This window comes from Anser anser (genome assembly GCF_964211835.1).
Source record: "Anser anser genome assembly, chromosome: 11".
NCBI lineage: Eukaryota > Metazoa > Chordata > Aves > Anseriformes > Anatidae > Anser > Anser anser.
This window is the reverse complement of record NC_139732.1, coordinates 13,769,879-13,793,420: the sequence shown is the minus strand read 5'-3', so window position 1 is coordinate 13,793,420 and position 23,542 is coordinate 13,769,879. Positions and strand designations below refer to the sequence as shown.

Sequence of the window (23,542 nt, the reverse complement as noted above, 5' to 3'; positions counted from 1 at the left end):
GAACCTTGAATACTTCGGAGAGGAGCTGAGGTCTCTCTGTACTTTGTGCTAAAAGTTTGCTGGCTTTCTGTGCAAGGCGGCCAGAACAGGACCTGAAGGAGGGACATGTCTGGGAAGCTCGGTAGCTTGTCAATGGGTGTGATGGAGTCAAAAGTGTCTGAAGGATGACCTGGTTTAATAAACAGAAGCTTAGAACAGAGTGGGAAGCTGCTGGTTTTTTTTTCTGTCCAAGTACAGAAAAAAATCCTCAGCCTTGAAAGGACGAGGAGCTACTTGTGTTCCTCAGATGAATGAGAGTGTTCGTAAGGGGAGGTGCTGGATGAATTACAGCTGGAATGGAATCGATAATGGTTTAAAATTAACCGTAACGAAAGAATTAATTTAGCAGCACTTTGCTGTAGACCATGCAAGTATATGAATTTACAAACCAAGAAAAGGACTTTAAAAACAGTTTGTGGAAAGACGGAAGTTTTCTTACTGGCATGTTGGAAAGTGAGACCTACTCTTACTTAAATGGCATTAAATGAAGTTAATAAAATCCAGCACATCTGTGGGCTTACTTTTAAGAAATGTTTAATTTACAAGAAAGAGTTACCGCATCCAAACAATACAGCTAATTGTAAATAGTGCTTTGGAGGTGTTTCTGTAAAGGCTAAAGCATACCGTAAATCGCCACTGGCTGTAAATTAACTGGTTTTACAGTGGGGATCCTTCCGAAACCAGAGGAATTAGTTGAAACTGTAAAAGAGAACAAAAATGGAAAATGCTAAATCTGTTCGTGATGTTTCTGTGGAATATTAAAGTACTTTAATGTGTGAGGAATGAAGGAGGGGGGGAAAAAAGAGATACCTACACTGTAAGCAGAGTATGCAGAAGTTGGAGGTAAGGGAACTGTAAAGAACAGGGTACAGAAAGATAAGAAGATAGAGTGATTTTTTTAATTATATGGAAAATTAACTAGGGAGGGAAGATAAATTATAATTCCTTTGAAATTTCAAGCAGTGATGGGAAGAGTCCGCAAAAGAAGCATTGCAAATGAGAACTTACAATGAAATGTTTGTGTTACTTTTGAATAATTACTTCACATACAATTAGATTTAAAAAAAAAAAATCTGCAATTTGCTGCTTTGGAGCCTGCTTTCTTCATGAGAATACTAAAAACATTTCCATGTCATTGTTTGTTGTCTGGGCCCAATATAATTTGGACCATAAAGGGATGTAAAATGAAGAACTAGTGCACAAGATTGAAAGGATGTCTGAAATCGGAGATGCAGCCAGCTGACAGCGCGGGCAGCTATGCCACATGTCTTTGTCACTGAGCACCTCCTAAAAACGTTGGGCTCTTGGTCCCACCGATCTGCAAGTTAGATTTTTTTTTTCCGTTTCTGGCCTAATTTACTCTCTTCTTCGTTGGACTTGGGCTGCTGTGGTGTAATGTTTAAACAACTGAAGTGTCTGTCCTGTTGCGCCTCTTGCCCCCCTGCTTTCTTGCAGGAGGCATAACTCACAGAGCTCCCAGCTCCCCTTCTGTTGTCCATGTTTTTCCTCCTGTTTTCATTCCTTTGAGGAAGGGTGTAGGGTGGGTGTGGTTTTTTTGTTGTTTTTTTTTTTGTGTGTTTTTTTAAAATTTATTTTACATTTTCAGAAGTCCTGATTATTTTTGTTTCAATATCGGGGGGAGAGAGAGATTGGAATTGTGGAATTGGAGAGTAAAATCTTGTGAGTGAAGGACTGAGCCATCGCACAGCCACTGTGTGCCACCAGGGCCGCGGGGAAGTACAGGGGTGCTCGGCCACGCCAGCATCTGCAGCGATAGACGGGAAGCAGATCTTTCACGTCACTCCTGCACTATTTTTCCTTTGCCCAGCTGGGGCAGAAGAAGGCAGAAGTGATTTCATTTTGGACATGGACCATAAAGTCGCACACCCTGTTAGGTTAGAGGAGTGAAACTGTGGGGTCCTGAGGAATAAAGGCTGCAGAACACAGCCCAACAGTCCTCGGGCTGCTTCGTGCTGTGCCAGGGGGCTTACAGCAGGGAAGAGGGTCCTGCAGTGAGTGAGCACCAGAGCAGAAAACGAGTATCTTGTTCATTCTTCAAATATAACACAGGGCAGAGTGGTCTGGTGCTGTTTCAATGCCCTTCCGCCATCTGGTGAGTTGGAAATTGTACACAAATGGCAAAGTTCTTTTAAAAAAACCTGTCTTGTGTAGAGTGAATGGGAAAAATAAAACTTTAGTTCAGGAGGAGACCATGAAATCTAAGTATTCGGCCTGGACTGGATTGAAGCACAATGATTTTGTGGCCGTGGCAACTGTTCTGTGTAATCTACTATTTTGAGAAATTGAATCAAGGTTAGGATTACTAAAACATTCCTTGTATCTGCTTTTTTACTGTGATAGTAGATAATGTAATTTCTTTGTCTGTAGCCTTAAACTATTAAATGTAGCAGTAAAGCTGAATCCAAATGTTTCTTTCTCCTGTTTTCCAAAGGATTCACCCCCCTGAATACTTCAAGAAAAAATATGCTGTGGATGAAGTCCACTACGTGAATGAGGTGAGTTGTCTCTGTGTATGAATATTTTTCTGTGAATACAAAATGGACATGTGGCAGTGATTTTGCTCCTTATAAAGCACTTGTAATTTTTTTTTAAATTAAAGAAAAGAAAAGAAAAGCTGCTACTTTGAGCTGAACACTAAAGTCTTAATCCAAAGACCATCTCATAAACAAGTCTGGGGCATCGTGAGACCTGTCAGTCTATATCTTTATCCAACAGAAACATGTTGCTAAATACATTTCTTTTTTTCAATGCCTTGGAGATTTGAGGAGATTGCTGTCAGGGAGATTGCATGTTTTAACTCCGACTGAGAGCCTGCACTTACTTTATGCATACAAAGAGCTGTGAGGAATAGCTGCCTGCCTGCTTTACTCTTAGTTCGTGTTGAATCACTCTAATATTAGAATAAGCAACCATTTCCCTATTTTTAAATGTGTGACTTTCTTAGTCAGGTTTCTCATTTGGTTTTTGAGCAGATGTTTATATACTTATGCACCTGGCCAGTCATCTTTTTTTTTTTTTTGGTAGGAAGGCTCAGCAGGATGAGGGCAATATTCCTGCCAAGCTCTGTGGTTGATTTTCATGGAGAGCAGCTTGAAAAGGAAGATTCTGATATTCCTGTCCCTGCAGAACACTAACTATGACTCACAAGACCCAAAACTTTGCTGTAATCAGCTGTGAGGATGTTTCATTTCATTTTCATAATGAGTCTAATTATGAAATGAAGTTTGATCCTGTATTTCAGTAGCTGGGGTAGAGGAAGCTGTGCAGAGGTTGCTTTTTGACGTGAGTTAGAATCACACAGAGTGCAGACACTCCTCTGTCAGGCAGAGAAAATTGCAAGTGGAAAATGTATGTTTTATTTAAAAAATAAAAATCACGTTTATTTTGGGTTACTTTAGTTACTTTGGCTAGCTTTCTACCAATAAATGACTTTATTACAGTTCTGTTCTTACTGTTTAGAAACCTCATTGATGAGGAAAAGAGCTGATTAGGTGGAGCACTACATTTTCCCAAAATAAAGGCCATGTTCCACCTGAACTACTTGGATTGAAGTTTGGAGCAGCTGAAGCCTGCAGTTAAGCTGTTTAGCTTTCAAAGGTTCTGTCTATAACTTTTGCCTGGTTTGCCAAGGAAGTGGTTTTCCACCATCAGGATACTAGGGGCATTTTGCACAGGATGGTTTTATGTCAACAAATGACCCATCTGTGTAAGCATGTAATCCTCATTTTTCATTAAAAAAAAATAAAATTTGGAAATGGTATTTTTATACCTCACTGCCATATGCTTTATTTTATTAATATTATTACTATGCTATTAAGCTATTTTAAAGTTTGTAGAACAGTGCCGCATGGAATTATGTTGTCTGTTCATTGCCTCAAGAAATGTTTAGTTCAGTGCCCATGTTTCTGCAGCAGCTCTTGAAGCCCAGTCGTTATTCGTGTATTGAAAGGGCACCATCAACTTAAGCACTAAATATTTTGTGATCTACTGACTCTTGTTGCAAGTGTCATGTAAGAGTAAAATATCTGAAAGGTATGAGACGAACAATTTTGTCTTTCCAAGTTGTTTAGTCTATATACAGTAAATTTTGATGAAATAGGTATCATTGTGATTATGAGGAAGAAAAAGAAATAATAATAATCTAAAACTTCTTTTTAGATATCCAATGTCTTGGCTTCGAAGAAACCTTCTGTGCTCCTTACTTTGGTGAGTGATACTATTCTGAAGAGTAACTACCAATTTCCTTCAAAAAGGAGATCAGTTCATTAAATACCTCTATACACTGTCATTCTCTCCCTATCTTTCCCTTCCCATCCTTGCCAAATTTGAGGCCATCTGTATTAATGTATTCTTCTGGCTCCTCCATGACCTCAGGATTTCTAACCTCTGGGTTTCTAGTCTATATTCTCAAAAGCTTTACCTGTGTTCTGGCAAAACATGACAAGCCTATCTAATGTTGACCGTGCTATTCTCCAGCCTATGTAGAATGCCTTCAAACTCCATTCTTCTCTAATGCTGCTCAAGCTACGTCATGAGCATATCTGGACTTTTCTTTGGGAACCCCATAAGGATTCATGGAATTCTTATTCTGCATATACTGGGTTGATAAGAATAACTTCTGCAAGGAGGGTGTGATGGAATGCCTGCCAAGTATTTAGAAAGGGGCTTGCTCTGGAAGTGGGATGAACGAGTGGAGGTAAAGCCTGCAAGCTGCTTCTTCCCCGTCACCTCATCCCCAGCTTTTTTCCCCTGATGTGTTTGGTAAACCTCTCTCGCTGTTACAAGTATCTGATTTGTTGTCTTCAGTCTATATAAGAAATGATTTGCGGACTCTGAGCTTTCCCTTACAGCAAATGCAGTGGCAGCTCCCGGATTTCTTGTTTTCCCATGATAGTTGCCAGACAGGTCTTACAAAAAATCCCTCCTTAGGCAGACGTACAGTATGAGATCTGAGCTTTTTATCCATTAAGAAGATGTCCTAAATACAGTCTTTCTTCCACACAATGTATTAAAAGGATGAACCTATAGTTTTATTTCATGTACTTTCAGAGAAATGAGAGTGAAAGGGAGTATTTGTCCATCTTGCATTCCTTATTGTGCATTTCTGCGCATCAAGTTGTTGATTAGTTGTCTCTCTGTGAGCATCCCATTGTAGCTGGGAATTTTCACAGATTTCTTGCTGAGAGAATGGAGCTGTGATGCTTTCACATTCCTCCCACTGCCACAATGAAATTCATAGAGAACGGCAGAGCTCTTCTCCTAACGTTGGCTGAAGGGAGACTTGGTCCTCTCCTGTGGTCTCATTCTAAATAAAGAACTGTAATGCTGCTCCACAGGGTTTCCCATATGCATGTCAGAAGTGTTCGTCTGCTGTGAAGCAGCCAAAATCCTCATGCTTATGCTACTTGCTTGAATGGAAAGCTGTAGGGAAGCGGCATGCAGATTTAAATAGTAAGCATTGCCAAGGCAGTATGGAATAATTTATTTTTAAATGAAATTACTTTAGAAGAAATGTTGCCTGTTTGTTATTCCCTTGTTCTTTATTATCGTATAGGTCTCTTAGCTCCTTTCAAGGCTTAAGGGAATTCGAAATCCAAGCCTGCCGTTTTCCTAAGCAGCATATCCTAACCTGAGTTCCGTGCTGGTCTCCTTTGAAACAAATGATGTCTTAAATTGGTTTACATTTGAACAAACTGTTTTTTTTTTTGGTTGTTTTTTCTTTTCCTTTTTGTAATAGTGATTCAAGGAAATGTATAAGTTTTCCTAAAGACTTAGTGCAGTTATGTTCTCTCCATGATTTAAATTTTAAATACTTGTGTTTGGCTCAGAATCATGGTCCTTTTAATCTTTTTCCCTCCCAAGCGCGGTGTTAATACTGATAGCGGAAGTATCTCCAAAGAAGCTTCATTCGAGGGAATCAGCCAGTAAGTGACACAGCTTTTTATGTATTAATTGTTTCATGGTTACATTGAATTCATCTTTATTTCACATTTAAATGATTCTTTTCCTGATAACATAATGTTGAATGGTAAATCAAATATATTGATACTTCTTTGGAAATAAAACTTTTGACATGTTTCTACTGATTTCAAATGGGGGGTGGGGGTTGGAAAGCTTTTGCATCAAAGATCATTTGATGTTTTTTGTGTTTGTTTTAAGCAGATAAAACCAAACAGACCCACCCCTAATTTCTGTTTCCATTTTTAGGGATAGAATATTTGATTTTCAGATTTTAGAAAAATTTATTTTTAAGAGTATCTTCTTTCTTTTATTGACTTCCTTGTACAGTGTTAAGTCAGGTATTAGGAATTCTGGCATGCACATTTTTCTGAAAAGATACAGCATTACATGTCCAAAATAAAAGATCACCTTTCTGCCTAGAAATGACCTTTTACTGTCCCCTTATATTGTATTTTTATGGAGTTTGGCTACTAGTAGAGTGAAAATGTCCTACATGAAGTATTTTGAAAAGGCAGTTAATAAAAATACATCAGAGACTGCTTTTGGAAGTGAAGATGATGACCTCAATTTTGAATTAAATGCAAATTTTTTTTTGATATCCTAAAATGAGATCATTTTTCATTTTATCTCAGATGTATGGCAGAAAAGAAACAAAACTTCCCATTAAAAAGCCTGTTAAAATAAACACTTGTGCTGAGATGTTGTGTAGGTGGCCTCTTTTGTGATCCTCGACTCCCAGTCACCCTGCTGTATTTTTCCTCCATTCACCTCTGTCCACAGCATATTAACTCTGAAGTGATAATTACAGTGCACAGAATTTACTACAATTCTGGGCAATCATTTGTATAGTCAGATAGCACGTGTTCTCCTGGGACAGTCTTTTCTCCATGTCATGTGAACTGAAGTCTGGAATCTGATCCCATAATTACTTTGTTCTCTCTTCCACAACCTAAATAGAAACTTAATGAATGTCAGGATTATTGGGGACCCTGCTGGCATTTAGACATCTTTTGCTGGCCAATATAAAGTATATAATACCAATAAAGTATAACTATTCTGAAATATAACTATTTCAGAACATAATCAAACCATTTTGAGTGAATATTTGGTGTCCTTTCTGTTGCTTTTACCAAGGAGATACTCGGTTACCTTATGCTCTGCAGGTACAGATGGACTCCAAAATCTGTGCAGAGAGATGCCTTCAGTTTTATCTGAGACACCTCCACATGAAAAATAAGCAGTTACTAACTCCAGCCGTAATTCTTTATGGGAACCATGTACAAAGGTCCATTTGAAGTATCAAAATTCCTTTTTCCTTCTGAATTTCACTGAGACACTAGAGTGTAATTAGTAACACATTCTATTACTAGTCAACATTAATGTAGGAAGCCACTCCATTTGACACTTGACTTGAGATTTTGATAGCGTGTGCTCTGAAACACTTCAATGGATTAATGGTATTTTCTCTCTGGCTTCCCAGTTTGTGGTAAACATGCTCTTTGTTTGCTCCAATTAGAGTACTTCATTCTTTAGGGGAGCTTTCTGGCAGTTTAGCAGATAACTCTTTTGAGACCTGGGATGTGCTCTCCCTCTCCACCCCTAGGCACCGAACTGTTCATTTTGATGCCTTTGACAGATCTGGTTAGTGTCTTTCCCTCTCCTCCCATACTGCAAGTATGGGAGAGCACTCATTGATTTTGTTGTTGAATATGCTGGAGATCTACTCCATCTCACCTCTTCTGACAGATACGGTGCCCTCAAACCACTTGTCACTCGAGCCTTTCCTTGATCTCCCTAACTCCTACTCCTGTCGTCTCGGGGGGCTGTCAGTTCACAGCGTGCTTAGCTTCTGTGCCTGCAGTGCACATCAGGGAGATTGAACGCTGCAAACTGAGGGTGTGCACGAGGGGTGAACTTCCTTCTAAAGTCTGCTCTCAGATTTTTGTAACTGTATATAAATCAACCAGTTTTGCATTTCTTTTTGACAGACCTAAACCAATTTCAGCATTGCTGCTTTTCAGTTTCTCCTCCTTTCTTATATCACATTTCCTTTACTGAAACTCGTGTATTTCAAATGTATTGATTTGTTCTAAGAGGAGTAAAACTGTTGAGCTTGTACCAAATAACATGTTCTTTCACATCATGCTCCCTCGTGCCTACCAGCAAGGGCACATTTTCCCCTCCCACTGTCCTTTGCTTGGTGAGCCTCTGGTTCAGCTATGGTGTTGTATTTTATTCCTTTGTTCTTGTTTGTTTGTTTCCGTTTTCTGGCTACCTGCTGAAGATGTATTTGCTTGCTAGGGCTCTTTTGTGTTTCTCCTAGACCCATTTGTCTTATTTCTCCTAGACTGACTATGCTCCAGTGGTATGCAGTGGTTTTTTTTTTTGTTTGTTTGTTTTTTGCTATGGATAATTGTGTAAGTAATGTATCACTTCCTAAAAAGCAGAATCTTGCTCTCCATGCAGGCTGTTCATCTGGTCCTGTCAGAGGCTACTTCTTTCTTGCCCTAACGATGTCGCTTCCCTGCGTTACTTTTTCAACCTTTTGAACTTCTTCTGGAACAAAATTATCTAAATTACTAGATTAATTTTTGCAGTGTAATAAATAGTCACTTGGAGCAAAGTGACTACTGTGGTCACGGGTTATTTCTATGCTCACCCTGACGATCACCCCTAAGTTATTTTTGTCCTGCTAGCAATGATCAAACTTGATTCTATGCAAATAAGAGAGCCCATAATAGTGAATTATATCAGAGCTTCTATTATTTTACATTATAGCTCTCTCTTCTGTAGCAAAGTATGCCTTATATTTAAGAGCTTTTATTTAATTATTTTTTTATGAAAAGGGGGTAGGGCTGGTATGTTGCTGCAGTCTGTAAAAATGGAGATTTATTGTACTTGGAAAACCGTCCTGCTCAGCAGTAGATAGTACTGTGGTTCAGCGGAGGCAGAAGTGTGGGACAGTGACTTAACACCTGGACCATCTGATAAAGTCCTTGCTGTTAACTCCCCTGAAGTCAGCTCTGTACGCAACTGTTACGAATCCTACCAAAATTACTTTCCCTCACTTACTCCAGATAGTGTAAGTGTAGAAGGCAGATTTCTAAAGCAGTTCTAATGTATTATTTTCTAGAAAAATGTACTTCTGTCTGCCAGTAAAGGCTAGCTCCTTTTTTATTTTCTTCTAATTCATGGAACCATTTTTCAGACTGAAAAAACATGCAGGAATTTTTAAAATCTAATCACGTGGCTGTTATGTAACACTTGTAAAAATGTTCTGAGGTGTGTCTTACCATATAGAAAATAGATTTTGAACTTGTATGCCTAAACGGTAATATGCCACATACCCCAAAATACTGTTAACAAAGCTTTACTCACCATGTTAGGGGCTTTTCTTTATCCTCAGAATCTATTGATGTAAATGATAGACAGTTCAAGCAATTATACTTAATGTTTAATGTTTTTCAATTAATTCATTTGTCTCAAAACTGTACCTGTTGGGTATGATGAAGACTAGCTGACTGCTTGGCCAAGGCTAGTTCACTATTGCTGTGAGCAAAGTCAATCATTAGAGGAAAGATTCTCCATATTGAAGAAGAGTAGGAATTTCCAATATGTTATAATAACACATCAGAATAATGTGTTTTTAATTTTTTGTCACCATATATACTTTCTAAACTGACAAAAAAAGACTCATACAGTCACTTTTATACAGGAGGCATTGATTTCTAATCTTTTTTTTAAACTAATGAAATTGTCTTGCATGTTAAAGGACAAGTGAGTATGAAATCAATTTAAACATGCCATTCAATGTAATATTTATTACTTCTATGTTGATTAAATGGGAATATTGACACATTACAGATTGCAACAGTAGCAAATGTCATTTTTTCTTCCTCAAGACCACATCTCTCATCATCAAGTATTGTCAATTTGCAAATTGCAGTAAAATGTAGAATTGGATTGCTCTACATGATCCTCTTAGCACTAGGGCACCGTGGTTTTTAAAAGTAAATTGATTATTGTCTAGCAGGATCTAAACTTCCGAGTAGAATAAGGTAGGATTATTTTATATAGAATTTTGTGCACAAACGACATGAATTAATCACTATTTGTGCACTCCTGTTAATGATGACATGCTCTTCCCCTTGAGCATACCATTTAATTAGTAATTTCTGGAATGTGGCTTCTTTGGTTGCCTTGTTCCTAATGAAAACAAAGCATAATTTGAGTAATTAGCTTTAGATGTTTAGCAATCATAAACAGGTGGTCTTGTGGCCACTTAAAGAGGACTTGTGGTTATCACAAACTAAGCAGAATTGAGATGGTTCAGTCCTTAATTGTTGGCTTCTTTGAAAAAGCTACATACAATAGATCAGATTCTCTTCTAAATGTGAATTCATGCCCTGTCCTGCAGATCTAAGATGGTGTTTTATATTTGACAATATGTCAAAGTTTCTTGTTCAGGTGAGAGAGAGAACTGCAGTTCTTTTCATGACCTCCTGCATCCTTTCCAACACCCCCCCCCCCCCCCGCACCCCTTTGTTTTAATCCTGTTGCCTTTCTTTGTGTTCAGTTAGCTTTCCAAATTGACACCAACCAGTTTTTAAGGAGCTGCTGCATGGTAGGTGGTCCCAGCCAGCAAGTAAAACTTGCATTTCTGGCAGCATAAAAATGGTTCAAGAAGAACCTTTAGGGTTTGGAAAGGCACAAACGGGTGACTTTGCTATCTAAGGATGCAGAAAGACCCTGGTACAATTAGAATTGACTTCTAAGTATTTTTTTAATTGGATTTGTGCTTTAGTTGATCCCTTTTTGAGGTATTATGAATAGCCAATAACCCGAAGTAGATTTATTTTTTCCTTCAAAATTGTGAGAAAATGAATTGTTGCCTTACAACATCCTTCTGAAGATCTGTTGGGAGCTTTGGAGCATTTTAATTCTCTTAAATGCCCTAATTGAAGAGCCAGCAGTCCTGAGTCAGACAAAAGTATCTTTGAGGGTTTTTTATGCTAACAATTTAAATGCTTAAGGAACGTTCTGCATCAAACAATGCTTGAAAATTCATTTGTGTTCCACTTAATTACTCAACTTCTTACTCCATTGGCCAGTGTAATGTTATTGTTTAGAGAGCCTTAAAATAGTTCCAAGAAGGCATGAATTGCTAATGCAGAAAATAAACAGGAAAAAAAAAAGTTTTGGAGGCAGAAGCTTTCACTTTGCCTCTTCTGTAGATGACAAAAGAAGAGGAGAGGTTATCTGTCTTTTCACAGTCTGTCTGAGCAAATCTGTTTATCATGTGCCATGTTTTGCACAAGCAAAAATTGGAATATGTAAAACAGAGGGTGAAATTAGCAATTTACTGTACTTAAATTCACTGAAGGGCTTTTGGGGAGTGAAGTTAAAATCACAGAACAGTTTTGATTGGAAAGGACCTCTGGAGGTTGATCTGGTCAAACCCGCACTCACAGCAGTGAATTGGTAACTTAAAATTTTACCTTTGTCAAAAGAAATTCTCCAAATATGTCCTGAACATGCTGTTACTCTGGTTTCTGCATGTTCTTAGAAGTATGCATCTGGTTTAGTCTTACGTATTTCAACATGAAATACTTGCACAGTGAAGATGAGTGTGTGCTTTCTTCTCAATGTGAGTTACTCTGATCAGTACTAAATTCAGATCTAATACTAGCCTTTGCAAGTTTTCACATCCTCAGAGAAGACACAGTTAAAAAAAAAAAACAAAAACTAGTAACTATGCCATCTCTGCCTTTGTTTGCGTAGTTGTTTTTTGATGTTTGTATTTTTTTGCTGTTTCTAGATTCAACGTGAACAACAAAATCCTTCATCCTGAAATTGCAGAATGGTGAGTGGTGTAAAATCTTTGTTTGAGTAGTTGAGCATGCTTATATTGTGAACCATTGCTTCGGAGATGTTCCCTAAGCAGAACCTCCTAGTTTACTATGTTTTAAGTTTAGGCAGGTTTCACGTCGTGGGCTGGAAATGAGGTACAAAAGTAAAAATATGGTTAGGTAACAGCACTGAGAAGTGAAGAATTTATGTAATGTTTCTTAAGCCTTGAGTCTGGATATAAATTTTCATAGAATGTGTTTGGAACTAAGTCACGTTTGTGTGAATGTGAATTTGTATGAATAAGAAAAGAACTGAGGATAATTCATATTCTAGCAATGAAAATCAAAGGCAGATGAAAACTATGTCCGAACAGGTAATATTTAATAAGGTGTTATTACTTCTCCAGGATCTATTTTAACAGCATTAATTTTGCTGAATTATTACTCATGTAACTATACTTGGTAATTTTAGGGGAATTTTACTACAGCTTATCTTGAATAGAAAAATTAGTGTGTGTGACTAAGTGTATTAGTAGCTTGCAGCTCTACTGCATTTTACCAGCTTTCCTCTTTTGGTCAGCGTTGTTGACTTTGTCCTCAGAATTGCTTCATAACTAGGGCTTTTTAGTTTTCCATTTAGGAAATTAACTGAAGACACAACGTAGAGGATTTTTGTAAATGAATTAGATTTTTATATAAGCGTTTTGAGTGTATTTATCTGGAAATGAGGAAGCAAATCATTGGTTAAGAGAGATAAGCTGAGAATCTTGAAATACAAACAGGAAAGTGTGCACTCTGGCTACCACTGCTCCTCCTTCTTGCATAATACTATAACCAAGTTCTCCAAGTGACCTGGCAAGCTGTTGGAGGAGTGGAGCTACATCTTTTTGTGCCCTGTTTCTTGCCTGCCTTCTTGTACTCTTGTTAGCAGAAAAGGGTGAGGGACAGGAAAGGGAACATGGAGGGGCCTGGTCTGATTCCCAAGCTTTGATCTATAGGTACAGGCACACTGCAGGGAGACAGAGAATTTGAGCTGCAAAGGGTTTTGGATTATGGCTACAAGCTTGTTCCCAAGTCAGCTTTCCAGGTACCATTCACCATACCAGGATGTCACCTGGTGGTAATGTCTCTGTGGTTTGGTGTAGAAGGGAGGGTTAAATCTTCTTCAGGAAGCTCAGGGATGGACACGGGTGAGGTCTGTGCCCTAAGGTGACCATAAGGACATAGCAGTAAGGCAATACAAAGGCAAAACTTCGAGATGTTTGTCTTGGTATGGAGAGAATCTCTTCTACGAGTAGTGAATGCTAGTCCAGAACTCTGATTGTGCCCTCGCTGTGGTCTTACGTGGGGAGAAATACTTGGAACACTCAGTATGTACCCTCTCTGCACTTGGATTTGAAGAAAATGGAATTTTAAGCAAAACCAAAGTTCATATTTGCATTCAAGAGTGTTTTGAAAAGGTTTTATCAAGTTTGGGGGCTTTTGTTTTAAGTTAAAGGTATGTTAAAGACCATGGTTAGGTTTTAAATATCTGGTGAAATCAATATGTGAATGACAGGCTGCATATATTAAAGCTTCCTAAATTAGAAATTTCCTTGGAATCTCAAGTTAATGCCCAAGAAGCTTTCTTTGGAAAACAATAACATGTTTAGAATTAAGAACATTTTTATTTTGGGAAGGTGAATTTTTGGTGGTTATTTGATATATTCGAGGGCAGGGTATGGCTTCATTTGAATCATATGCTTGCATTGATGCACACATTTCAAATTCAGCAGCTCTGGACTGTTCTGTTTTACGTGGTACTTGTCAGAAAAACTCCGTTATGTCAAAACTGCCAACGAAGTGAAATGGCTGAGCTTTCCGAACCAGCCAGGAAGAACTGTGAGCTGCAAAAGACATCTCTAGTATTCTCTTGTCTTCTAATAAAATGCAGAAAAAATGGTTCAATACTGACAAGGGGCAAAGTGTTTGTGGTTAAGGATCTGTTGCCTCCCTTTTTTACTCCATCCTTTTTCAAGATCTCTTTTTTTTTTTTTTTCTGACTTACTGTGCAACTTCAGGATAAACCAGAAAAGAATCTCACTTCAGACTGAGTTTTTTAAGTTCAGCAGAAGGGTGTTTTTACTTTTTTTTGGTATGAATTTAGACATTTAAACACTTTCATATTAAATTTTAGGGTTGTCTTTTAAATCTGTTGCTGAATATATACGGAAGTATTGATTCCATTGTTTTGAAAATAAAACAGCATCTGTGAGAAGACAAATTCCAAACTTGTCCAATTCTTCTCCCTACTAATGAGAAAGAAATTTTAATACATCAGCAGTTAGTGAAATGGACTTTTTATACTGTACGGTAACATTGTCTGTATACTATAACTGTGATGTCTTAAAGCTGAGCACAAGCTTTTTGTGTTATCAGAAGTTTTTTTTATTTATGTTGCAAACCTCTAATGTGTTTTTTGACTTGTCCAAGCATTTGGTATTTGTGCAGCTGTCTTCCAGAATGTTACCAGTAATGTTTCTCCTTTGCCCACTTGCATTACCATGTTGTTGGATTTTATACAACTTCAGTTAGCAAGTTTTTATGCTGAAGCTTGCAAAAGAGCATAAATATATCAACTGTGGCAGAAATTTGTATAAATGAAATGTGGAAAGGTAACAGCAAAAAAGAAAAAGGGTGAAGACAAGGCAGGAGTGCAGTCTGTTGTTTGGACAGCATCTATGCTTACTAGGTGGTTTGTAAGCGTAGTTTCCAGGACAAGAAGTGGAGGATGTACCCTGCTGTGTTCCATGTGTGTCATGGAAAGCAACCATTAACATTGCATGCACGTAGTAAAAACAGCAAAGCAAGATGACTGATGAACACCGAACTGATAACTAGCAACAATAACCAGCAACAAATACTTCTAAGGGCATATTCAGGAATGCTGAATGCACATGGAGAAACAAATCATAGAATCATAGAATATCCCGAGTTGGAAGGGACCCACAAGGATCATCAAGTCCAACTCGTGGCTCCACACAGATCTACCCAAAAACTCAGACCATGTGACTAAGTGCAGAGTCCAAGCGCTTCTTGAACTCTGACAGGCTTGGTGCTGTGACTGCGTCCCTGGGGAGCCTGTTCCAGTGCGCGACAACCCTCTCAGTGAAGAACCGCAGTTCCCGCTCTGGATATTTGGACATCTTTGAGGAAAGCACTGGTTTAGGAAAATGCAGTTGAGTTATGCAAGTTCCAGGCTCATAGATGCCTAGAATTTTGTGTGCTCTTGATTAGTGGGAAATAGATTGTGCATGAAAATTGGTGTCTAGCCCCGTAAAATGACCAAAGTCATTTCAGGACTGGAATGATACTTTCTTGTACTAACGCTTTTCTGTTGGATGACTGGCATGTGTGAAAAGATGACCTCATATGGCAAGTGCAAATAAAAGCCCAAAGTATATGTAGAAGAGGAAAGTGAGGAAGAAGTGTCTTTACACTACTAAAAAAAAATAAAAAAAAAGTGTAGGTTAATTCTGAGAGTGTTAAACTTGTGCTTCTATTTTGCCTTGATTTCATTGAGTGGTTTGCCTGTTGATTTAAGAACTGCATTACGTGCTGAATTTGTACATTTTTGCAATTGCATTAGCTGGAGCCTGGAAATGATTTGTTCCTGCTAAAATATTAATGAATGTATTCAGTGTGTAACTGGTCTAAAAGCTGTTCTTAGTAGAACATCAAAGTTCACGTTAGTACTCAGAGGTAGGGCTTTCTAGCATTATCTTGGAAGTGGGAGGGAAAAAAGTAAAGAAAACCCTGGATCGTTCATCACCCATGAAATCATACTGCGGTGCTAACAAAAAGTGCAGAACTGGCAACACTTCAAACCTGGCTTGGGTGAGTGCTACTTTTTATCACAGTCAGTCAGGAGGTGTTGAGATACCCTTCTGCTACCCAAATATTCTGGTGGGAGCTCCATCGACAGTACTGTTGGAGTCAGCATAGGAGCCCAGTGACGACTTCATAGGGGATCTGCTTGCAGATAAAGTTGATGTTGTTTCCTGCATGATTGTACACCTTCTGACTCCCCTACTAAGAGTTGGGTAGTGATTTTTGTTGGTCTCAGAATGACTAAATGTTTTCTGTAAAATGTTTCAGTGCTTGACCTTGGGCGATTGAAGGTGATGAATCCCATACAAATTTGAACTCTAAGGCTAAATATGAATTTGTATATGCAGAAAGATACCAGAGCAGTTGTGGTTTCAAATAAATACCTTGACCCTGAATGAAGCCTTATGATCAAGTCAAGTAAAATAGATTCTAATACTGTTTGCACTTGCAGCTAAGCAGTTACTAAGCTGTATTATTACCAGATCCCAATAAAGAGATGAGACATCTGAATTATGAAACAGCCTATTTTTCAAGCACTTGCAGAGCAGGAATATGTACTGTGTATTGAAAGTAATATAAAGGCACATCAAACAAATATTAAATTACCATGCTAGCACATGCAGTCTTCCAAAGAACAGGATTTAAAAAAAAAAAGAATCTGTAAGCCTTTGCTACCTCATTCTAACATGAATATATTTGAGCTACTATTCTTTGTCTCAGCTAAAAAGCAGAAGTTTGTTTCCTCATCCATGGTGAGGAGCTTATACTGTTCCAGTGTAATTTTTTCACCTTGGTGCACATTTTAAAACTTAGTACTTCTCATTGCACATAATGATCTTATTGTGTCATATTCCAGTTTAATAAGGTTGTCTAATAGGTTGTCTAATCCATTCCCCTCTGCTGTTTTCCTGTTTGTAAGAACATTATGATTGATCAACATTTAAAAAAAAAAAAAAAAAAAGGTATCTTTACTCTTGCCAGAAAAGTTGTTTTTGAATGGGAATGGCTGTGCCACATAGCAGTGCAGTCACTGTCTGTGGGAAATGCTCTTATCACACATCGGAGGCCCTGATGGCTCAGTAATCTGTTTCTGGACTCATTAAAAAACTACAGGAGCAGAAGTATAGTAAACAGTCTTCTATAGCAGTATAAGTAGAAGCAAGTTATAATAAAAAAAAGAGGTGTCTTGGTGACAGTTTCAAAATATAACAGTTATGGTACTTCATAGCTGCTCCACGCTCTGGAATGGAATTGGAAAATACAATTTAAATATTTTCACCAAATTCAATAGATGTAGTCCTGTTCTTTGTAAACTGCAAGTAAGTATTTCACGACTGCCTTAGAGACAGATGTGAGAAATATTAAATCTCTATGCATAGCAGTAGCAGAGTAGGCGATTTTCAGTAGAAGGTATGGAGCTGTCTCTGCTGCCCTGTTGGTATCACACAAAATAGCTGCTTTTATTTGAAATAGATGGTAAAAAGCAGTGCAAGTAGATAAGAGTTTAATGTTAATTTTTTTAGATGAGTTCAGAACTGAGTATCAAGGCTCATGTATATAGATGCGTGTTCAGCATCGCATAAGGCATGAAGAGCAGGGTGTTGGGTTTTCTGTTTTGTTTTCTGGAAACATTTGAAAAAGAGCGGGCTTTGTGGCTGCAGGTTCTGCCTCTGTGGTTTCTGAATTTCATGGTTTGGGTCTTTTTAAATACTAAACAGACATTGAATTTATTCCCTCCACTACCCCTTGAGGTACTGTAAGTAGGTGGGGGTTGGGATTGTGCTGAATAGAAATTCTGTAGCTCTGGAAATTTCATTATGTAAAGTAGTTTCAAATTGTGTTTAAAAAAGTAAATCAAGTATGCTAGTAGAAATGTTCCACTTGAAGTAGTGTTTGAGTGATGACAAATCCATTGCTTTTGTTCCAAATGTATTGTAGAACGAGTTGAAAAAATGTTGATTGGACCACTTGTTTATTCATATTGAAATAATACAGGGTGGTGTTTGGAATGCTATGACTTTCCTTTGTAAGATTGTTTTGCTAATGGTGAATCAACGCCAACAAAACCTCACTGTCATGAATGCTGTAATAGCTCTTCGCTCTTCAGGTGTACATGATCTAATTTTACTGTAGGTGATGAATATTATTTTCAGGTTATTTTGTATTCTTAAGCTGAAAAGTTGCAACCTAACCTGATATGTGTTCTACTTTTCTTTAAGTCGTGTGATTAAGACAGACATGGAATTGGAAGTTCTGCGCTACACCAATAAAATCTCCAGTGAAGCTCATAAAGAGGTAATAGATCCTTTACTGTTAATAATTTTTGCTCTTAGTGTAACAGTAGTACTCAGAAAATGTTCCCAGCAGCCCTGAATTGCTTAGTAATAAAATAATAGAAAGGCTGGATAGAAATAAGAGGGTAATATCCCTCCTATTACAGCCCAGTAATATACCTTGCATTGTCCTTGAACTCACCGGTGCATTTGCAATGTGTGAGAAATGAAGTGTGGTTTTGGTTAAGAGCTGGAGCCTCAGCAGAAGGTGACCTGCTTGCAGTCTATCTGTCCTGTATGCACAAATACCTGTATAGTGATGGAGAAAGAAGAGATCAGGATTATTTTTATTCTGGCCCATGTAAGTGTGTGCAGCTCTGAAAAGTTTCACTCCAGCAGTTTGCTCAGCCCTTATAAACTGAAGGAGTGTTTGCATGCACAGTGGAGGAGAGTGCAAGTTTCCTTAGAGTGCTCCTCAGAGCAATCCGCTCTGTATGTGCTCCCATGCCCCTATGCCCCCAGTACAGTGCTTCAGCATGCTGTTCTGTCAACGTAACAGCACGGCAAAAATAAAGCCAGGCTGAGCAAGGCTGCTCAGGTTGGACCTAACACACTATCAGTAGTCCTACTGCTCTACTGGTATTGATGGTATCACTGATCTGAGTATCCATCCTTCTCTGCATAGTGACGCAGAGATGCCATGAGTTCTGCACAACAACCACAGGGAGCTTAGGGAAAAGCAGCTGATGCGGTTACTGATTAAACAGTTGTCTTTGCCCTGGCTCCACAAACTTCTGAACTGTGAAGCATGAAAATATTTTAAGGAGAAATTGTAAAGTTGCAGTTTGAATAAGGTCACTTGCATTCATTCTCTGTGGTCCTTCATAATCCTTGAATAATCTCATCCCATCTGAGATAATTCCTTCCCTAAAGTAGCTGCCTAGAACTTCCATAATACAGAACCAGGCAAAGGAATAACACTGGTGCATGTTCTCAGCAAATCTGAGAGTAAAATTCAGACTTACGAGGTGTTAACAATGTTGACTCTAGTAGATTTCTATTGATTCAGATTAGAAAGTACAAAAGCAAATCTTCCTTTGTAGCATATTCCAGCTCAGTTTTGTTTTGCTGGTGTTTCATGTGCGTAAAACAAAAGGACTTGCTGCCAGGTTCACCAGAGCTTTCAGAATTAAGCTTTGGTATTTTGATGAGCTGCACTTCATTAGGATATATTTTGGCAATTAAACTTGTTTTATTGCTGGAGACTGTAGGTATTTATAAAGATTAAAATGGGTTTGATTTCTAATGTAGTTTTAAAATACATTTACTAATGTAAATTTATATGAAGTACAGATGAAGTATTTTTGCAATATAGGTTCCTCTGGAAATAGTCATGTCATAAATTTATAAATACGTGATTCCCTCTTGTTAAGAATGTCCCATGTTAATATGTATCTTACAGGTAATGAAGGCAGTAAAAGCTGGTATGAAAGAATATGAGCTGGAGAGGTAAGAGGTCTTTTAATAAGTGTGATAAGAAGGAAAAGCTGCGTTTGTAGCAGGGCTTGATGCAATAGCTGAAGCAAAGCAGTAGCATTGATTCATTAGAGACTGAGAGCTCATTTCTGTTTGAAGACTGTTCTAAGCATTATTTTATTATTTTGAGGTGGCACCTCATCAGTTTTAGAGATGTATTTGATGATGGTTGATTATGTTTTTGTCATGGTTTAGCATAGTATAATTTTCATCCTGGAGTTTTAGTAATTTACAGAAGCTTTAGGAAATAGCTGTTGTTATTGTTTGAAGGCATCCAATAAAATGGTGCTTATGGATAAACATTGCCCTTATGCTAGTTATGCTTAGAAGACTACAGTGTTAGTGTTTAAGAACCTTACAAAAGGCTGTATTCAATTACATTTTGCTTGCAATTACAAGTTGGTATTGCCTGTACAAAGAGCTCATCTCACAAATGTGGTGGATATTATTAGAGCTGTTAAGAAGTCAACAAGAGTACAGGATATTTCTCCGTGTTGAAGAAAATATGTTGTACAAGCATGTATAGGAGGGTTTGGCTGCTTGCAACTGATACGGTAAGTGATGTGTCTAGATACAGGGAAAACATTGCTTCCTCTTTTAAATCAATATTTACATTGGATCATCATCTTACAAAACATGGTTTTGATCACCGAGTCCACTTGTTTTTAGCTCACATACAGTATTCTTAATTCTCAAAGTATTATGTAATGGAGAATTAGAAAACGGTGATATCTCAAATGCTGTTGTTTCTTGACAATCATTTTTCAAATGTTAGCAATTTTCCTGTATTCCGTATGTTCTAATGGTACATTTAAATGGACTCTGTAGGCTCGTACTCGATAGACTGCTTCAAATTGCAGTTATAGATACTACCAGGCAACTGGGAAAAAATACATTGCATACATTCCCCCATTAACTTTATTAATGCTCCTTGTATTTGTGTTCATTTTACTTACTGCCCATGTTACACATGCTGATAGTGAAATTTTGGCTCTGGAAGTCAACGGTAATTTAAAAAAAATTCCACGGAGAAGAGTTTGCTCTCAAATGCTTTTAAATGTCAGGAGCCTGGCAGTTCGGTTTAAATGTCACACAACAAATATATATACTCTTCTCTAAGTCTATGAGGTATATTGCATTTTCACTCCAGGACTTCCATTCTTCTTTGTCTAGGTTCTTCAATACATGTGAATGTTTTGAAAAGATTATTTGTGCCTTTCAAAATAGAATAAAAAATAAAAATCAGGCAACTGTCTATTAAACCTACTTAAAATTGCCTTCTGTTCTTCCATATGCCTTGACAGGTTACACTTCTTGAAAGAGTTTGAGGTTATTTCACTAATGAAAGAGGTCTTGGCAGACTATCTATGCAGCGTCTGCCTTTGAGACTATAAATAGAATTTAAGTTTCTGTTGCTGCACGGAATTCATCCTTGCACCAGTTTCTGTTGCCTTATTGCTTAGGGAAGAAGAGTCCTAAAAATGCAAAATTGCAATTCCCACACCTTTCTGACAAAGAAGTGTGTGGCTGCAGTGTTTAAAAATAAATTCAGAATCAGTCTATGAAATCTGTGTTCTGTATACAGGTAAATCCATTTATGTAGTCTAAGTAGGAAATTTTCAAAGACCTAAAAATAGGTAACATCCAAAAATAGACAACTTCTGTTGAAACTGTAGATATTTTTTCATTTTTTTTCCTTGTCAACAGGCGTGTTAGTTTGCATTCAGCAGATTTGGCACATCTAGAATCTAGGGATGCAGAGAACTGAAATTTTTAGTTTGTATAGTTTTATCAAAAATATTCACACTTGTCTTTTAAGAGATCAATTAAAAGTTAGTGATGCTTTTCACTTTCCAATGTTTCTAGGGCTTCCACTCTTGTGAAAGCTTTCTGAATTGTGCAGCCTTCTTTCCCAGGTGTATTTGGAGTTCCCGCTGCTGTGAAATCATGGCATTTTGAAATGAATACAGATATCTCTTGAAACGTGGCCAATAAATCTCCCTTCATATTGCTTTATTTCATTCTCTGACATTCTGGAATATAGCACGTGTTTTTGAGTAGAAAGCTAGTCTGATCCTGTCTGCTAGGAAGAGTAGTGCGAGGGATCCCAAAAGCAATTAAAAATTTCTATTACTGCATTTAAAACCTAAGAGTTGCCTTTTCTTTTTTTGCTTGGGCAAGCAGCCTTCCTACAAAAAAAGTCACGTTACTTCTGCTGTACAGTATAGCAAAAACATCTTAAAACTCTAGGAATTTTATCTAAGAGTCAACAATGTGTAAAGCTAGTTTTATTTCTAGCTTTCTGAGAACTAATTGGTAGGAAATTGTGGAGAAATCTCTTGATTAACAATGTCTTTTATTTTGAGGGTTGAAAGCTAGCTACAAAAATGTGTTGAAAGTATTCTGTATGATTAAGGTCCACTGATAGATGATTTTGAACCAGTAATAAATTAATACTGAGGTATATAAAAAATGAATGTTATTTAACTACAATTCCAATCAGCCCTGACTTTTTTTTTGTTTGATGTTGTTTAACTTTAATATGTGGTCAGTTGACTTTAAGGAGACAGCCAAGCCAATTACCTACAAACAGTAATTCACAGCACATGTAATTGCACATAAAGCCATTTTGGTAGGTCAGATTCTGGATTTTCTCTGATGTAATTTGTGCTTATCTCATGTTTAATTAATTTTCTGTTTAATTAAAGGCTTTTAATTATGAAACTGCTCTTTAGTGAATATATTGTTAAAAATACAGCAAAATGATAAATCACTTTAGCTTGAGTTATGTAAAAAAATCTGCTTTCAGCTAAGTTTTAGTGTATATATGAGCAAAACTATGTATGTACACATATTTGTATATACATTTTTATGAACACATTTTGTATATGTATGTATGTACACATATTCAGTGAAAGTAACAGTTAAAACCTACCATTATCTGTTTCAGGGTGCTCCATGATGCTGGAGACACCTCCTCTAGATCAGTGTTTGCCAATTTTTAGAGTTGTGCCTTTCACCTGCTTATTATTGACCTCATCAAGTTTTGAATCCTCCGTGCATTTTCTCATTTGTTCCCTTTTTTGTTAGGTAGAACAATTTTAAGGTTGGGATGGTTACATGTAATTGTTGATTTGCTTGGAAAATGATACAGCAATGTACATTAGAGCAACAACAGTAGTAAGAGAAGAGTAATGTGCTATGCATATGGTATAGGATGCTTAGCTAGCCTGTGCATCGCCCCTTTTTGTGGTTGGTTACCCGGTTCTTAATAGCACTGAAGGCCCTGTGGTAGCAGTATGTGCACATTCCTGGATTCATTAGATTATAATGCCTTCTTCATTGTCTTGATGCTGGGCAGCACAAAGCCACCCTAAACGCTCCTTCCCTTGTCCGAGATCTGCCTGGGTTATTGAAGGATCTCTGAACCCTCTGCAGCTGCTGAACACAGGAACATCTTAGTGTTACCATGCAGATAACTGTGATTGCAGTACCTGCCATCCAAAAACTTGGATCCTGATCCTGCAGAGTGGGCTCTTAATGCAAATGAGAACTAGTGTAAAGGGCAGGTCGTGTGATTGGTGGTGTAACTGCAAGCTACTGGTGCTGAGAGAATTTGGGGGGGATTTCTTTATGTGGCTCTCTTCAAAGCAGCAACCCTGAATTACTTTGGTGATTCCATCAGTAAAAGCAGCAAAGAGAGAAGAATCTGACCATACCTGCTCAGAGGATGTGTGATCCTGCAGCTCTCAGGCACTGGTCTGGCACCACAAAAGCCTGCTTTTACAATCGACTTACCTAGGATTCACCAATTCATCTTGGTGTGACTGCTTTCCTCTGTAAGGTTTGCCTGCATTTTGTTGGTTTGTCTTCAGTGCTTAGCGCTAAGGCTGGTACAAGTGATGGAGGGCAATAATAAATGTTCCATTTGATCTCGCGGTGGCTGGTTACCACCAGTCCACTGGAGAAATTCCTGGGTGTAATACTGTGGTT

The 23,542-nt window shown here is 37.8% G+C and overlaps 1 protein-coding gene across 3 annotated transcripts in view; it reads left to right on the top strand.

Moving 5' to 3' along the window:
• Positions 1–23,542, top strand: part of PEPD (peptidase D) — a 134,451-nt gene that overhangs the window by 19,034 nt on the left and 91,875 nt on the right. For all 3 annotated transcript variants that reach the window (XR_014571120.1, XM_083794720.1, XM_083794719.1), the window contains 6 exons: positions 2,492–2,555; positions 4,219–4,266; positions 5,923–5,984; positions 11,840–11,884; positions 17,960–18,035; positions 19,476–19,522. Coding sequence is in view for 2 of the 3 variants with exons in the window: in XM_083794720.1 (XP_083650846.1) it covers positions 2,492–2,555; positions 4,219–4,266; positions 5,923–5,984; positions 11,840–11,884; positions 17,960–18,035; positions 19,476–19,522 (342 nt within the window). In the remaining variant the exon portion in view is untranslated. The remainder of the gene's footprint in view (positions 1–2,491; positions 2,556–4,218; positions 4,267–5,922; positions 5,985–11,839; positions 11,885–17,959; positions 18,036–19,475; positions 19,523–23,542) is intronic.